The sequence below is a fragment of the Chiloscyllium plagiosum genome, unplaced genomic scaffold, assembly GCF_037043375.1.
Source record: "Chiloscyllium plagiosum isolate Xiang-an unplaced genomic scaffold, Cpla_swu_hap1 HiC_scaffold_21, whole genome shotgun sequence".
Taxonomy (NCBI): Eukaryota; Metazoa; Chordata; class Chondrichthyes; order Orectolobiformes; family Hemiscylliidae; genus Chiloscyllium; species Chiloscyllium plagiosum.
In genome coordinates, this window is record NW_028270159.1 from 8,829,758 (window position 1) to 8,848,387 (window position 18,630).

The 18,630-nt window shown below is 47.5% G+C and overlaps 1 protein-coding gene across 5 annotated transcripts in view; it reads right to left on the bottom strand.

Moving 5' to 3' along the window:
* Positions 1-5,060: 5,060 nt before the first annotated feature.
* LOC122564622 (endophilin-B2-like) overlaps positions 5,061-18,630 on the bottom strand; it is a 163,192-nt gene continuing 149,622 nt past the window's right edge. For 3 of the 5 annotated variants that reach the window (XM_087998224.1, XM_087998222.1, XM_087998225.1), the window contains 4 exons: positions 13,909-14,009; positions 11,963-11,977; positions 10,232-10,463; positions 5,061-6,390 (listed from right to left, as the gene is read on the bottom strand). In XM_087998224.1, the coding sequence (XP_087854350.1) occupies positions 6,283-6,390; positions 10,232-10,463; positions 11,963-11,977; positions 13,909-14,009 (456 nt within the window). In that variant the 3' untranslated portion in view covers positions 5,061-6,282. The remainder of the gene's footprint in view (positions 6,391-10,231; positions 10,464-11,962; positions 11,978-13,908; positions 14,010-18,630) is intronic. The other 2 variants (XM_087998223.1, XM_087998226.1) reach the window with 1 other exon arrangement.

An 18,630-nucleotide genomic window follows, 5' to 3' on the forward strand; every position in this document is an offset into this window, starting at 1 on the left:
TCACAATCCTAGCCAAGGTTTCTACCTTTTGCAGACCCAGCTCTCCCATCAAGCAGACAAACCGACCCACAAACAGAAGCATAGCGGCTCACTCACCTGATTGAATATCACTGGAGTTTCCCACCATGGAGAGTACTCTGCAGCAAGCTGACCTGGTGCCAGCCCAGTCAGTACGGGACCACTGCCCGTCCCATGTGATGGCAAATCTGGTATTAAACATTGGCAATAACCCCAGGGAATGCTGGGAGCACTCAGCACATTTGACAGCATTAGTGGAAGGAGGGACGCTAACATTTCAGGCAGGAGTGAGGACTGCAGATGCTGGAAATTAGAGTCGAGAGCTTGGCGCTGAGAAAGGTCAGGCAGCATCCGGGGAGCAGGAGAATTGACGTTTCGGGCCTTTTCTGATGAAAGGCTTTTGCCTGAAACATAATTTTCCTGCTCCTCGCATGCTGCCTGACCTGCTGTACTTTTCCTGCTGTGCTCGACTGTAACATTTCAGACTTCCCATCAGAAGGAAGTCATAGAATGGTCAAAGTTTATAGCATGGATGGAGGCCATTCAGCTATTCATACTGTCTCACTTTGAGCATCTCCCTTTGTGCCAATGCCCTGCCTTCACCCATAAACCTGTCCTTTCCAATTCAGACCACTGGAGGGCAGCAGATGGTCATTTGTGCAGAAAGAGGCCATTCAGCCTGTTGTTTCTACACTGAGCTTTGTGAGTGTTTTGTCTTCGATCCAACCCAGGCCATTTCCCTGTAACCCTGTTTTTATTTAAATAACCTCAGTTGAACCTGCCCCCAGCACATTTGCAGGCAGTGCATTCCAGACCCTAACTACTCACTGTGTGAGAACATATGAAAAAGGAGCAGGATGATCCCAGCTAGCCCATTAAGCCTGCTCCATTCGTCAATAAGATCATGGCTTGTTCACCATTACCCTTAATTCCTTTCCTGTTCAAAAACCTATCTGTCTTTGCCTTGAAAACATTTAACAAAATAGCCTCAGTTGCTTCACTGAACAGGGAATCCCATAGATTCATAATCTTTTGGGTAAAGAGATTCCTCTTCAGTTCAGTCTGAAATCTGCTCCCCCTTATTTTGAGGCTGTGTCCCCCCTAGTTCTAGTTTTACCCTCCAGTGGAAACGACCTCTTCTATCTTATAAAATGATCACGGGAATGGATAAGTTTCAATAAGATTACCTCTCATTTTTCTAAATTCCAGTGAGTATAGGGTATATATGAGAACGTTTTTCCCCATGTCAATTTTACTTCTTTTGTGAATTATTTTTCAGTTTTCAGCCTCTGCACTCTACCTGGACCCTTGATGAGCACCTAAATCAAACCTCCCCTCAGCTTTCTCATGCCCATGATGCACAATCTCAATTTTCTCCAACCATCCTCAGAACTGAAATTCCTCACCCCATGTTGGTCTGAAACATTAACTCTGGCTCTCTCTCTCTCTCTCCATAGCTGCTGTCTGGTCTGCTGAGAATTAACAGCATTTTCCGTCTTTATTTCTGATTCCTGCTCAGCAGGATTTCGCTTTTTTTAAATTAAACATTTGTAACTTAAGCAGAATTATTCTAATTCCTCACAATTTATGATCCGTGCAGAGTTGCCAAATTGTCTTATTAACAATTTGTCACAGGCAGCTAAATAAGACAAATGAATCTGCAGCTTTTTTTCCTCTTCTTAAGGATAATTAAAGAAAGTTCATTGCTTCCCTTTGATAACTCAAAGGCCTTGAATACTGGGTTTGATTGCATTTTCTTATTACAAAATACAATAATGACTTAAACACAAAACAAAGTAAAGCCCTGACAAAGGGAGATGGGCATGAGTAGAGTTTTTATGTCTTTTCTGTGTCTCTGACAAGACTTGAGTGACTTGGGTAAGTGTGGATGGGATTTGTGTGTGGATTGCATTGGGAAGATATCATAGAATCCCTACAGTGTGGACACAGACTATTTGTCCCATCAGATCCACACCAACCCTCCAAAGAGCACCCCAGCCAGACTCTTCCCCCGTACCCTATCACTGTAACCCCACATTTCCCATGGTTGACCCATCTCGCCCCCACATCCCTGGACACTTTGGGTAATTTAGCATGGCCAATCCACCCTAACTGGCACATCTTTGGACTGTGGGAGGAAACCGGAGTACCCGAAGGAAACCCACGCAGACACGGGGAGAATGTGCAAACTCCATGCACGCATTCGCCCGAGACTGGAATCGAACCATTGAGCCACCATGCTGCAGGGAGGACAACATTGTGGCTCAATGATTATTAATAAATAGATTTTATGTATTTATTAATAACTACCACATTCTGTTAAAGAATTTTAAAACTGCATGGATTAAAGTAAGATACGTTACACTTCATTTGCAACCATCGTTGTCAGGGTTTGGTGTTTATGTGGATGTGCAGGTTTATAGCAACAGGAGGAGGCTGTTCAGCCCCTCGAACCTGTTCCACTGTTCAGTGAGATCATGGCTGATCTGTGACCTAACTCCAATTACCTTACCCCTTATTATCTTTGCTTAATTAAAAATTTGAGATAGATACAATTTTGTTAACAACTGATCCAGCATCCGCTGTCCTCTGAACAGTAAAGGGATTAAGCGTTATGGTGAGACGGTGGGTAAGTGGGTCTGAGGCCATGAAAAGATCAGCCATGATCTTATTAAATGGGAGAGCAGACTCGAGGGGCCAAATGGGCTCCTCCTGCTCCTAGTTCTTATGTTCTTGTTGTTATGAGTCTTTTAGTTCTGTAAGATCATACAGCAAGCTGCAAGGTTATGCACAGGATAATGGGCAGATCTGATTGGAGCTGTAGCTCCACATTTATATCTGTTTCCATGGTAACCTTTAGCGCTATTCTGGATCACAAACCTAATATCACTAAATATGGGAGCGAGGTAGGCCATTCAGCCCATCGCCAATGCTCTGCCATTCAATGAGATCATAACTGATAATCCTAGACCCCACCTTTTCTGCTTTTTCGTGTCTACCCTCTCCTAAGAGTCTTGTGTATTTCTAGAAGGTCACCTCTCATTGTTCTAAACAGTCCCAACCATCCTCATAAGACAGTCCCTCCATCCTCGGGATCAGCCAAGTGAATGTTCTCTGGACTGTCCCCAATGTCCAGGCTATCTTTCCTTAGATACGGGGCCCCAAGCTGGGTCACAGTATTCCAGTTGTGGTCTGACAACTGCCAGATATAAACACGAGATGAAAGGGTGAGGGAGAATTCAGTCTGTGTGAAGTCTAAGGCTGTGGTGGACCAAAAACTGGGGATGGTTGTGAACCCAGAACCTTTGAGAGCGTGAAATGTGACAAAATGAGCCACCCCAACACCAGCGCATGGTTCCTCACACTAACTGGTCATGGCTGCTGTAGTCAGTGCCTCAGGAGGTAGCCTTGAGACTCGATGGTTGGAGTTGTGCTCTGAAGATGAGGGAGGCAGGAAGGACACCTCATTAGCCCTTCTGGGTTTGGACCCAAACACTGCTCCCACTGCCTTCTAATCTGAGCCAGGAAGGCCCAGGATTGACCAGGATCAAAAATCTGGACTGGGAAAGTGTGGCATCCTACCCCCGCCCCACTATCATCACCCCTGGGATTGACCAAGCTGCCAGGTGTAGTTTTGGGGGGGGGGTTAGGGGGAGTTGCCACATGGCCTGCCCTGTGGACAGTCCATCCCCTTGGGGGAGCCCCTTGAGTAAAGTACCCAATCGGGCTGGGGGATGGCGGGGGCAGGGGAATGTCAGGGTGTGGCTGGGTGCCCAGTGGATCCAAACTCCCGGCCTCAGCCCTGGCCTCCTAACCCCCTTTCCCTCTTGCCCTCCCCCAATCCTCAAACGTGTCAAACCCCTCACTACCTCCAAATATCCCATCACTTACCAGAGGCCTGCGCAATCACAGGAACATAGAAGGGTAGGCCATTCAGCCCTTTGAATCTGCTCCTCTATGTGGAATCATCAAGTGCGAAACCCTAAGCCCATCCTCCTCCCCCAAACCCCTTTAACCACCAGAGCTACATCTTACTCTTTCTTGAAAATAACGTTTCGGCCCCAATCGCTTCCTGTGTCAGAGAATTCCACAGGCTCCCCCCTCTCTGGGTGAAGACATTTCTCCTCATCTTTGTCCTAAATGGCCTCCCCCCGACCCTTGGACTGTGAGCCCCTGGTTCTGGGCCCCCTGGTCATCAGGAACATTCTTCATTTGGTGGGTCTTCAGTGTTTGGGACTCTGTCCCGCAGCGATCATTGAAAGGGGGCCACTGAATAGATTCATGGCTGAGTTTGACAGATTTTTTTTCAATTGTGCAGGGAAGCCAGGGTTAAGGGGGAAAGAGGCAGGAAAGTGTAGGTAACGCTCCATCAGATCAGAGATTAATAAATGGTGGGACTTGCTCCTGACTATATGAAGTGATGCCTGAACCATGGTGAAGTGGCAGTGATCTGGAGGTGATCGCACTGGAGAGGGTGCAGAGGACAGCATCTAGACTGTGACCTGGGTTGGAGGGTTTCACTTACACAGGGAGATTGGACAGACTGGAGTTGTTTACCTCAGAACAGAGGAGATTGAAGGGGGCGCGGGGGGAGCATGACCGCCAAGTATCAAATAATGAGGGAAACAGATAAGGAGAAACCTTTCCCCTTGGTAGAGGGGCCAAGGGGCATACATTGAAGGCGAGGGGCAGGAGGTTTGGAGAAGACACGAAGAAAACGCTTTCACCCAGAAGGTGGTGGGAGTCTGGAACTCACTGCCTGGAAAGTAGCAGGGGGTGGGGGCAGAGGCAGAAACCCTCCTCACATCGAAGAGGGATTTAGATGGGCACTTGTGATGCCAAGGCTATGCACCACCTGCTGGAAAATGGGATTAGAGAATAGTTAGGTGGCTGTTTTTGCTTGGCAAAGGGCCGAAGGAACGGTTTCTCTGGTTTCCATTGAAGTGATAGCAGCTGGTGTGAAATGACTGAATCGTGAGAGTCTGAGAAGCTGCTGTCATCCACATGCAACGTGCTGGAGCCAGTATTGTTGAGAGCGAGAGTCAGTGTGAATTCAATGCTTTATTAATCTTTAAAGGTCAGTCACTATGCATAGAACAGCTGAAACAGGCAGCAAATACACTCAAATTGAAGGAGTTCATACAGTCAATGCAGACAATACAGACCAGGGAATGAACATACAACCAGTACCTTGCAAGCACTATACATTTACACAGGGAGTGTGAACAGTTTACTGAACGAGCAGATGATGAGGACTCTTGATAGGTATCCAGTATCCTTCCCAAAAGCATTCAAATCTATAAACTTGCACAAAGCAACCCACCTCTAATATGAAACAATTAGCTCAAAAATAAAACAAAATTACAAAAGGGAATTTGAGAATAAAGTGGGCTTTGACCCTATTCTGGATTTGGTGAGCATGGAATTAAGAAAATACAATTAACCCCTGAAATCTCTCGTCATCAAGAGGTGAGTGCCTGAGACAGTTTCAGGATGGCAGGGCTGGCCAATAGAAAGGAAGTGTGTAGGTGAGTAGCAGCTATCTGCCTTCCTCGATTTTGGAACGTCCCAAATTTCTCCTTCCAGGTGACCCACAGGCAGGAGCCCTATCCCACTGCGACTTACACACAGCAACGTGGACACAAAGACTCAATGGTGTCTCAGTGAAGAGTTCTACCTGCAGGAGTTAAAATTACACCTTGCCAGAGAGAAAAAGACATGCAATTGTGCAGAGTAGACGCCAGGTATCCCACAACAGCTGCAAACTGAACCTTTCCCTGGTCTCTCTCTCTCTGGCTCCAGATTTCTAACCATACTGGAGAACGTGTGAATGAATGGAGGTGTGACATTCTGTGACTTATCACAATTACTTCATCCCTTGAAAGAGTGTTCAGTGTGTACAGACTACCCAAAAGTCGCTCTAACTAACTGTATTCCTGCAGCACCCCTCACAGCCTGTCCCCAGGGAATGTGCCCATTTGGTTTTAACTTATATCAGCTTTTGCTAAGCGCGTGGTCCAAACTGTTTCATCACAACTTAAATACACGATCAGTGATGCGTTTAAATTCCCGGAAATGAAACAATATAAAAGTAACATTGTAAACCATTGCAATTTCTTTTAAAGCTTCCTGCTGCAATCAAAGTCAACAAATTAAATAAAAATGTTGGTCATGGTATTAGGAATCAACAGAACACGGCTGGTAAATGTTAATGTGGTCTTTTTGCAAGGGTCAATTCTCCAATGGAAGGTCCTGATGGGATCTCTAGTTCAGCAGCTCCAGGTAAGTGACTGGAACCTTCCCTTTCTTAGTTCCCTTTTCACCCATCAGCCAATCAGAATCCATTCCTGGTAGACTGTACACCGTGATGAGCTACACAGATTTGAAGAAGGACAAAACAACACGCAGTTAGATTCATCTATTCATAAACATCTTACACCTCTTGTTCACTTTCTATCTTCTTTAGTGGAGGCTGTAATGCAGCCTCCTGCCAGAGGTGGCACTATAGTGTGACATGTTGACATAGGCTTTCTCCTTTGGAAATTTAGAAACAAATAGAAATAAGGGCAAAACTTATTCTGATTTACATCCTGACCCAAATATTTCCTCCATCCTTTTTAAAATTTGTTTTATTGGTTAGCCCAGTTGGCTGGATGGCTGCTTTGTGATGCAGAGTGACAACAACAGCATGGGTTCAATTCCAACTGAGGTTACCACGAAGGACTCTCCTTGTCATAGAGTCATAGAGATGTACAGCATGGAAACAGACCCTTCGGTCCATGCCGACCAGATATCCCAACCTAATCTAGTCCCACCTGCCAGCACCCAGCCCATATCCCTCCAAAGCCTTCCTATTCATATACCCATCCAAATGTCTCTTAAATGTTGCAATTGTACCAGCCTCCACCACTTCCTCTGGCAGCTCATTCCATACACGTACCACCCTCTGCATGAAAAAGTTGCCCCTTAGGTTTAGGGTGAGAGGGGAAAGGTATAAAAGAGACCTATGTCCTCTAGTTCTGGACTCCCCAACCCCAGGGAAAAGACTTTGTCTATTTATCCTATCCATGCCCCTCATGATTTTATAGAGATTTATAAGGTCACCCCTCAGCCTCTGAGGGAAAACAGCCCCAGCCCGTTCAGACTCTCCCTGTAGCTCAAATCCTCCAACCCTGGCAACATCCTTGTAAATCTTTTCTGAACCCTTTCAAGTTTCACAACATCTTTCCGATAGGAAGGAGACCAGAATTGCACGCAATATTCCAACAGTGGCCTAACCAATGTCCTGTACAGCCGCAACATGACCTCCCAACTCCTGTACTCAATACTCTGACCAATAAAGGAAAGCATACCAAACGCCTTCTTCACTATCCTATCTACCTGCAACTCCACTTTCAAGGAGCTATGAACCTGCACTCCAAGGTCTCTTTGTTCAGCAACACTCCCTAGGATCTTACCATTAAGTGTATAAGTCCTGCTAAGATTTACTTTCCCAAAATGCAGCACCTCGCATTTATCTGAATTAAACTCCATCTGCCACTTCTCAGCCCATTGGCCCACCTGGTCCAGATCCTGTTGTAATCTGAGGTAACCCTCTTCGCTGTCCACTACACCTCCAATTTTGGTGTCATCTGCAAACTTACTAACTATACCTCTTATGCTCACATCCAAATCATTTATATAAATTGATGACAAGTAGAGGGCCCAGCACCGATCCTTGTGGCACTCCACTGGTCACAGGCCTCCAATCTGAAAAACAACCCTCCACCACCACCCTCCGTCTTCTACCTTTGAGCCAGTTCTGTATCCAAATGGCAACCTCTTCCTCCCTCGCCTGAGGCGTGTTGACCCTCAGGTTAAACCACCAGCAGTTGTCGGTCTCTCATGGGCGAGTACCCTGATGATCCTGGAAGGACTATGGTGACTTTGCTTATTCTATCATGGATCTGGGCATCACTGGCTGAATATTGCCCTTTGAGAAGGTGGGGGTGAGCTGCCTTCTTGAACCGCTGCAGTCAGTGTGCTGTGGGTAGACTCACTATGCTGTTACGGAAAGGGACTCAATACTGTATGCTGAAAAAAGGTTTCAGTTTCAAAACTTTTGATTTTAACTTGTTGGAGAGGTGCGGGTGGGTCATAATTATACCAGCATATAAAACAGAAATAAAACTGAGGCCTGATGTGAAAAGAGGATGTCAGCTTGCCAGCCCTGGTTATACATTATCACCAACAGCGATTCTCCTCTGTACAATTCTAAAGCTCAAAACTGGGACGCCAGTGATATCAGAATGGGGGCTGAATCTGGTCTGTCTGAATCAGACACCTTTGACAGAGGGAAAGATCAAACTAGAGAAGTGCCAAGTCTATTTGGGAAGCAGCTGACAATGAGATACTTACTACCTTTTCAGATAAGGTGGTATGTTGTGGTTCTGTTCGCCGAGCTGGGAATTTGTGTTACAGACGTTTCGTCCCCTGTCTAGGTGACATCCTCAGTGCTTGGGAGCCTCCTGTGAAGCGCTTCTGTGGTGTTTCCTCCTGCATTTATAGTGGCCTGTCCCTGCCGCTTCCGATTGTCAGTTCCAGCTGTCCGCTGCAGTGGCCGGTATATTGGGTCCAGGTCGATGTGCTTATTGATTGAATCTGTGGATAAGTGCCATGCCTCTAGGAATTCCCTGGCTGTTCTCTGTTTGGCTTGTCCTATAATAGTAGTGTTGTCCCAGTCGAATTCATGTTGCTTGTCATCTGTGTGTGTGGCTACTAAGGATAGCTGGTCATGTCGTTTCAGACAACAACTCACCAGGACGAAGGACCCAATACCCAGCATGAGCAAAACCAACGTAGTGTACAAAATCCCATGCAAGGACTGCACAAAACACTACATAGGACAAACAGGAAGACAGCTAATGATCCGCATCCATGAACACCAACTAGCCACGAAACGACACAACCAGCTATTCCTTAGTAGCCACACACGCAGATGACAAGCAACATGAATTCGACTGGGACAACACTACTATTATAGGACAAGCCAAACAACCAGGGAATTCCTAGAGGCATGGCACTCATCCACAGATTCAATCAACAAGCACATCGTCCTGTACCCAATATACCGGCCACTGCAGCGGACAGCTGGAACTGACAACCGGAAGCGGCAGATTCAAACCACTATAAATGCCGGAGGAAACACCACAGAGGCGCTTCACAGGAGGCTCCCAAGCACTGAGGATGTCACCTAGACAGGGGACGAAATGTCTGCAACACAAATTCCCAGCTCGGCGAACAGAACCACAACAACGAGAACCCGAGCTACAAATCTTCTCCCGAACGTTGAAGGTAGTAAGTTTAAAGTGGAGGATGTAGGTGCAGTCACCATATTTATGGAACATAGAGTGAAGAACAATACAGTGCGGAACAGGCCCTTTGGCCCTCGATGTTGGGCCGACCTGTGAAATATTCTCAGCTCGTCCCCCTACACTATCCCATCATCATCCAAAAGACATTTGGATAAGTTTATGAATAAGGAAGGATTTAGAGGGATATGGGCCAAACACAGGCAGGTGGGAGTAGTTCAGATTGGGATTATGGTCAGCGTGGGGACTGGTTAAACTGAAGGGTCTGTTTCTATGCTGTAGGACTCTCTAGTGACTCATTAACACAAAGTCCAAAATCAGGCGACAACAGGTTATAATCAAGTGCAGAGTTGTGCTGGAAAAGCACAGCCGGCCAGGCAACATCCAAGGAGCAGGAAAAGCAATGTTTCGGGCAAAAGCCCTTCATCAGGAATCACCAGGTTCTAGTCCAACAGATTTATTTGAAATCACAAGCTTTCAGACAAAGGAGCAGCAAAGGAATGTCGCTTGGAAAGTTTGTGATTTCAAATAAAGCTGTTCGACTAGAACCTGGTGTTGTGTGATTTTTAAACTTTGTCCATTCCAGTCCAACACTGACACTTCCACATCATTAATACAAAGACATCTGAAGACTTGGCCATTAAAATAGCAGAGAGGGGGATATTCAGCCCTGGAGCACATTCAGATCTTCAAAGAGATCACAGCTACTCCGCACCTCAGCTACAAGATAAATCTGAAATGTTAGACTCCTGCGAAAAGCCCGGGGCGGGGGGGGGGGGGGGAGGTTTACACAACTGGAGAGCAGGTGATGTAAGAGGGTAGGTTACACTGGGAAGTGGCAAACTCATGGGTAAGACACTAACCTCATCAGCCAGGAGTTGGAGCTCACTGGAGTCGGCTGCGTCGTAATCATAGAGCACCCGGGCCCTCCTCGTCCCACTAGATGGGGGGCTAACCTCCGGAAAACCCACCGAGGACTGTGTGGGGTTACACGGCCCCGCTAACGATGGAACAACTGGAATGGTGGCAGCAGATGGGGAAGCCCCGTGGGGCGGAGCTGGTTTGTCAGCGTTCCCCACAAACGTCCCGGGAAACCTGAAATCAACAAACAGGACACCTCCTTTATTAGGCAGAACCATGGGGTCAGTGCTGAGGGAGTGCCGCACTGTCGGAGGGTCAGTGCTGAGGGAGTGCCGCACTGTCGGAGGGTCAGTGCTGAGGGAGTGCCGCACTGTCGGAGGGTCAGTGCTGAGGGAGTGCCGCACTGTCGGAGGGTCAGTGCTGAGGGAGTGTCACACTGTCGGAGAGTCAGTGTTGAGGGAGTGCCTCACTGTCGGAGGATCAGTGCTAAGGGAGTGGGCACTGTCAGAGGGTCAGTGTTGAGGGAGTGAGCACTGTTGATGGGTCAGTGCTGAGGGAGTGCCGCACTGTCAGAGGGTCAGTGCTGAGGGAGTGGGCACTGTTGGAGGGTCAGTGTTGAGGGAGTGGGCACTGTTGATGGGTCAGTGCTGGGGGAGTGCTGCACCGACAGATTTGCCATATTTTGGAGTTATTGTTAGATCCAGGCTCCATGTTCTATTCCCAGCTGATGTGACAGATTCCTCGAATACCGTGTTTCAAAGAGGATCCGAGAAGATTCACACAGTGTCATGGGGACAACACTTAACCCCCAATCACAACATTGGGTCATCTGCCCATTGCTGTATAATATCTTGTGGGATCTTGCTGTGCCAGAGTTGGCTGCTGCGATTCATGCATTACAACAGCGACTGCTTCGATACTACGTGACTGGCTGCAAAGCACATTTGATCATATTGAGGCTGGGAAAGATGCTATATAAATGCGAAGCTCTCTCCCTTTCTCTCTCTGTAAGCGTACGAGGAGGTGGAATTTCCAGAAGACTTGTTTTCTGGAAGTCTGGCCTCCCGGAAATGCTGCTCGGACAGTGTTAGGTGTGGATTGTGGAGAATATTCCTAAAATATTGCGCTGTTGTGCAGACAACCAAGGGGCGTACATCCAGTCGCTGTTCAGGAAGAAAAACCTTTTCTCAAACGGGGCGTGTGAGCAAAACCAGACCCAGAAAGGTTGGGTTCAGGGTGATCCAGCAGATGGGAGGCTGAGACTGATCAGATTTAACCTCGCTCTCCGTGTGCTGTAGTGTGTGAGAAAGTGCGGGGGATCTTATCAGAGAGTCATGAACAGGAGCTTTCAACATCAGAGGGATCTACACCACAATGCAGACACTGCGGAGGCAATGGCCTGGTGGTATTATCGCTCAGCTATTAATCCTGGGGACCCAGGTTCAAATCCCACTGTGGCAGGTGGTGGAATTTGAATTCAATAAAGAATCTTGAATTAGGGTGACCATGAGACTATTGTTGATTGTCGGAAAAACCCATCTGGTTCACTAATGTCCTTATATCTTAGAGTGTACCTGGTCTGGCCTACACGCGACTCCAGACCCACAGCAATGGGGTTGACTCTTAACTATCCCTTGGGCAATTAGGGATGGGCTATAAATGCTGGCCCAGCCAGAAATGTCTCCATCCTGCAAATCAATAATGAAAAATCACAAACCCAGATTTGTACTTACATTTCTGTATTGGAGCTGGAAGCATGAAATAAAAATCACAGAGAGGTTAGAAAGATATTTCCCAGGTCAATGTAGCCACCCCCTCTCCCCCAAAGCCCCTGAGAGGTCACTGAGGGCTCCAAGCCCACCCTGTGAATTGTAAACATTGGGTCCTGATCTGTCCCCAGGGGTTTCTCCCCCCAACCCCCCTTTCGCTCACTCCGAGTCACAAAGGATTCCTGGTTATCATGGGATTGACCCCATCTCTTTGCAATTGCTCTCATCATTTAACATTACACAGACGCCGAGAGAGAGAGAGGGGAGTAGTGGTGGGGGGGGGGAAGAGGGGAGAGAGCGCAAGAGAGAGAGAGGGGGGAGGGAGGGGGGGGGAAGAGAGAGAGCGAGAGAAAGAGAATGGCAAGGGGTAAGACAGAGAGAGCAAGGGGCAAAGAGAGAAACACTCGGGTGAGTCGGACGGAGTTACAGAGAAAGGGGGACAGACAAAAAGATGAGAGAGAGACAGATAGAAAGGGGAGAGTAGGTGAGAGAGAAAGGAACAAAATGACAGAGAAAGAGCTGAGAGAGAGGAGAGAGAAAGAGAGGGTTTGAGCTATAGGGAGAGGTTGAACAGGCTAGGGCTGTTTTCCCTGGCGCGTCAGAGGCTGAGGGGTGACCTTATAGAGGTTTATAAAATCATGAAGGGCATGGATAGGATAAATAGACTAGTTCTGGACTCCCCGACCCCAGGGAAAAGACCTTGAGAGCATAGGTTTAGGGTGAGAGGGGAAAGATATAAAAGAGACCTAAGGGACAACTTTTTCACACAGAGGGTAGTTTGTGTATGGAATGAGCTGCCAGAGGATGTGGTGGAGGCTGGTACAACTACAACATTTAAAAGGCATCTGGATAGGTATATGAATAGGAAGGGTTTACAGGGATATGGACCAAATGTTGTCAAATGAGACTAGGTCAGATTGGGATGTCTGGTCTGTGCAGATGAGTTGGACTGAAGGGTCCGTTTCTGTACTGTATGACTCTGTGTGAAAGACAGAGAGAGAGAGAGAGAGAGAGAGAAAAGGAGTTGATGGTCACTGTCTATGTCTATTAGCAGTTTGAGTTCCTTGCCCGGTCACACAGTGTGTTTTCAATGAGGGTACCCAGTGCCTGGTGACTGGTGCCTAGTGAGTTTAGATGCAGGGGGGTGGGGGCTCTAACAGGCGGCTCCAGTGATGGTACAGGCAACTGGAAGCTTAGTTCAGCATCAAAGATGACATCAAGGCCACAAGGAGCATGGTCCCACCTCACCCCGAGAGCAGGGAGAGGGATGGGGTAGAGCAGTGGCTGGAGAACAGAGTTCAGAGTGATCAATGAAATAATCTTCACAGTACGCAGTTGGAATTACTGTTGTTGAGAATTAACACTCTGGGGCATAATGTATGAGTAATTTGCAAAGTGACATGTGAGGAGTGTAGTAAGAATTTTAATCAAAAGCCCTTCCCTAATGAGGGCTTTTAAAACTTTATACAGTGGACATGGGTATCATTGGCTGAGCCCAGCATTTATTGCCCGTCCCTAGTTGCCCCTTGAGAAGGTGGGGGGGGGGGGGGGGTGAGCTGCTTTCTTGAACAGCTGCAGTCCACCTGCTGTGGGTTGGCTCACAATGCCCTTAGGGAGGGAATTCCAGGATTCTGACCCAGCGACACTGAGGGATGGCGATATATTTCCAAGTCAGGATGGGGAGTGTCTCTGAGGGGAACTTGCAGGGGGTGGTGTTCCCATGTATTTGCTGCCTTTGTCCTTCTGGGTGGAAGTGGGCCTGGGTTTGGAAGGTGCTGCCTGAGGAGTCTCGGTGAATTGCTGCTGAACAAGGCAGGGGGATCTGGGAACAAACCTTTTGTGAACACCACCCCCTGGAGTCCCACATAAACCATGCTGTAAATTTCCAGAACTTTCTGGGAGCTCCTTACCTGCTCAAGAGTTTCTGCAGGTCCAGGGTATACTGGTAACATTGGGCATAGTAGGTGGCCTGTGCCTCTACAAACTCATGCAGGCAGCGGAGATGATTAGTCTGCAAGAAACAACTGTTTTTAAAACTTATCAGGAACTCAGAATTCTGCAGACAAACAAACTTTCCAGCAAAGCACGCCTGGCTCACTGCTCTCTTTGCTCTTCACCTCATGGAATAAACATAGCAAAGACTTACAGAGCACCGTTAACATCAAGTCATGGAGTAATACAGCATGGAAACAGGCCCTTCGGCCCAAACTGGTCCATGCTGACCATGGTGCCCACACAGTTATCTGCAATTGCCCACATTTGGTCCATATCTCTCTAAACCCTGCCCATCCACATACCTATCCAAATGTTTTTAAATGTTGCGGTTGTACCTGTCTCAGCCACTTTCTCTGTCAGCCCGTTCCATATACACACCACTCTCTGTGCGAAGAAGTTGCCCCTCAGGTTCTTCTTAAATCTTTCCCTCTCTCATCTTAAACCCATCCCCTCGAGTTCTCAATTCCCCATCCCTGGGAAAAAAGACTATCTGCCTTCATCCTATCGATGCCCCTCAATAAGGACATGACAACGTCAGAAGACAATTTACAGGAGCATCATATGGAACAAAATGAGGTCATGTGATCAGGTCAGATGACTGAAAAAAGCCTTGGTCTGAAACGATGTCTTGAAGCAGGAGGGTGATGCAGGGGGGCAGACCCCTTCAGGGGTCGGGGTGGGGGTGGGGGGGGCTGATATCCTGAACTCAACGCCTCAGCAATGAAGGATACAGCCACCAACGGTCGAGAGATTCCAGTCAGGGCTGAGCAAGAGTCAAGGGACTTCCGAGAGCTGGGGAGAAGGCTAGCAACAGGAGTAGGCCATTCAGCCCCTCTAGCCTGTTCGGCACTTCAGTGGTTGATCTGTGGTGACTCCATGTTACTACCCGTGGCCCATATCCCTCATTACCTTTGCTTAACAAAAATATCTCAGAGTTAAAATTAACAACTGCCCTCTGTGGAAGAGAGTTCCAAACCTCTCCCACCACGTGTGTGTGTGTCTGTGTGTGTCTGTCTGTCTGTGTGTGTGTCTGTCTGTCTGTGTGTGTCTGTGTCTGTGTGTGTGTGTGTGTCTGTCTGTGTGTGTGTGTGTCTGTCTGTCTGTGTGTGTCTGTCTGTCTGTCTGTCTGTGTGTCTGTCTGTGTGTCTGTGTGTGTGTGTGTCTGTCTGTCTGTGTGTGTGTGTGTGTCTGTCTGTGTGTGTCTGTCTGTGTGTGTGTGTCTGTGTGTGTGTCTGTCTGTCTGTGTGTGTGTGTCTGTCTGTGTGTGTGTGTGTCTGTGTGTGTGTCTGTCTGTGTGTGTCTGTCTGTGTGTGTATCTGTGTAGAAATGCTTCCTAATATTTCGCCTGAACGCTCTGACCCTAATTCTCAGACTATGCCCGGGTTCGAGAATCTCCGACCAGTGGGAATAGTTAATCTTTATCTACCCTGTTGTTTCCTGAAGATTTTGAACTGATCACCCGTTATCTTCTAAATCGCAGGTTACCGAGATAGGAAGTCTGACTGAGTCCTCTCTCACCCCTAAAGCCTCATGACTTTTCCCACACAGACGCTGTCCTTTAACCTCCTCACTGTCTAAGGCCCCACACTCTCCCTCCAGGGGGAGCATGCAATCCGGTCTAAGAGTATATTTGATGCTCGATAACTGGGGGAGGGGAGAGCAAACGCAGTCTGGATGCGTCCTTTGCGGATCACCTGCACTCAGAGCCGAGTTCCCAGCGGCCTTGCTGTTAACCTGTCTGTCCCTAGCATGGAGCAGCATTCCACTGAAGCTCTGTTAAAGCTGCACTAACTGCACCTTCTCAATTTGGGCACCAATTACACCTTTCACCATCAAACATTTCAGGCTGTAAACTCGGTCTCGTTTTAATTCCTCCCCTTTCCGTTGCCAGTTTCCTTTCTGCGTCTGCACACCTAGGGGAGGGACCAGCCTATGGCATCATCGCTGGGCCGTGAATCCAGCTATCGCTCTGGGATTGAAACCTTCCATGGCAGATGATGGAATCGGAATTCAATACAAATCTGGAATTAAGAGTCTAACAATGACCATGAATCCATTGGGGATTGTTGGAAAACCCCAGCTGGGTCATTAATGTTCTTCAGGGAAGGAAACTGCCATCCTTACCTGGGCTGGCCTACACGTGACTCCAGACCCACAGCAATGTGGTTCACTCCTAACTACCCTGTGGGATGGGGAATAAATGCGGGCCTAGCCAGTGACACCCTCAATCCATGAATGAAAAAAAAATGTAGGCATCTCTATCGTTTGCCCATTTCTTTCTTGCTCCATCACCATTTCTTTGCATCCTCAAGAGAACAACCACTTGTCTTTCAGTCTCTCCCATCTGTCTTAGACCTTCCTTTTGTCTTCCTTGACCTCAGCCCTTGCTCAAAACTGATTCCAGCTCTAACTTTCCTTGTTCTGACAGACATCACAGACCTGAAATGTCTCTCTCTCTCGCTGTCTTTCTTTTTGTCTCTCTCTCCCTCCCTTCTTCCCCTGTATTTCCAGCTGTTATTTTAGGTTAAGGGCAGATTTTGATAGAAGCGTTCCAAATTATGCAAGTTATTTCATTCCGGGTAGGCAAGGGAAATGACAGATAGGGAGTACTGACAGGAGGGTTAGTAACCAGACAGCCACAGATTTAAAACAAAAACAGAGATTACTGGAGAAACTCAGCAATTTCTGTTCTTGTTTCATATTTCCAGAATTCACAGCTCTTTTTTTGTTTTATATTAGACACAGATTTAAGGTAATTCACCAAAGACCCAGGCAGGAGAACAAGGGAAATCTTTTCTCTGTGTTGAATTTTGATGAGTTGGGAATTCATTGCCCGAGAATAAAGTGAAAGAATTTCCACTGTGATTTTCAAAAGAGAATTGAAGAAATACTTGAAGGAGGGGAGAATCTGCAGGACAGTGGAGGGGGTGGGGGAGGGGAGTAGGGAAGTGGGTCTCTTTCAAAGCGAGACGGGCCAAATGGTCACCCTCTGTTCTGCTTCATTTAGGATGGACTCCATACTTGGCAAATAATCTAGAACTGAAAGAAACTGCATCAAGTTGTGACTGGAACGAGCCAAAGACACGAAAGCAAAATACTGCACATACCGGGGAACCGGAATAAAAACAGAAAGTTCTGGAGAAACTCAGCAGGTCTGTGAGTATCTGCAGAGAGGGAGAGAGAAAAACACAGACGAGGTTATGATTCCTGCATGCCTCTTCTTTGGTACAGGAAGAGGGAGGTGGGAAAGTGATGGCTCTTATTGTGCAGCAGATACTGGATCAGTGGTGCTGGAAGAGCACAGCAGTTCAGGCAGCATCCAAGGAGCAGCGAAATCGACATTTCGGCCCACGCCGCAGCAGACAGCACACCAGAACAGAAGGTCAGGGGAAGGGGAGGAAACACCACCATGGAGCAGACGGGCTGAATGGTCTGACATTGTGCTGTAAACACAATGCACGTGTCAGAGATGACAGTTTTCTGGAAACTATATTTTTTCTCTTTGATGGAATGTGGGCGTCGCTGGTGGGGCTAATTGCTCTCAAAGTGAACGGCTTTGTCAGAGGGCAGGTAAAAATCAGACACTTTGCTGAGTGAGAATACTGAACGGCCTGGACAGAGTGGGTGTTGGGAAGGCGTTTCCATTGGTAGGAGGGACAAGGACCTGAGGACACAGTGTTAAGAGTAAAGGGAAGACCTTGTAGAATGGAGATAAGGAGAAACATCGTCAGCCAGAGAGTGGGGAATCTGTGGAATTCACTGCCACAGAAGGATGGGGAGGCCAGGTCACTGAGTACATTCAAGACAGAGATAGGTAAGTTCTTGATTGCCAAGAGGATTGAAGACTACAAGGAGAAAGTAGGAAAATGGGGTTGAAAAACCTACCGGCTATGATTGAATGGTGAAGTAGACTTAGGGGCATAAATTAGGCCATTCGGCCCGTTATGTCTTATGGTCCTATGGTGACTAGACTCACATATAGGCCAGAGCAGGTAAGGTTGGCAGATTTCCTTCCCTCAAGGAGACTAGTGAACCAGATGGGTTTTTACTACAATCACTGACACTAACATTATAATTCAGATCTCACAAGGCGCAGTGATGGGATTCCAACCCAAGTCCTCAGAGAATTCCCCTCGGCCTCTTTTAGTACTGTGTACAATTCTGGTCTCCCTCCTATCAGAAGGATGTTACTAAACTTAGATTACTAAACTAAGATTTAAGGGTATTGCCAGGGTTGGAGGGTTTGAGCTTTAGGGAGAGGCTGAATACGCTGGGGCTGTTTTCCCTGGAGTGTGGGAGGCTGAGGGGTGACCTTATAGAGGTTTGGGGGCATGGATATGGTAAATAGACAAGGTATTTTTCCCAGGGTAGGGAAGTCCAAAACTAGAGGGGCATAGGTTTAGGGTGAGAGGGGAAAGATTTGAAAGGGACCTAAGGGGCAACTTTTCCCCACACAGGGTGGTACGTGTATGGAATGAGCTGCCAGAGGAAGTGGTGGAGGCTGGTACAATTACAACATTTAAAAGGCATCTGGATGGGTATATGAATAGGAAGGGTTTAGAGGGATATGTTTCCTGATGAAGGGCTTTTGCCCAAAATATCGATTTTCCTGCTCCTCGGATGCTGCCTGACCTGCT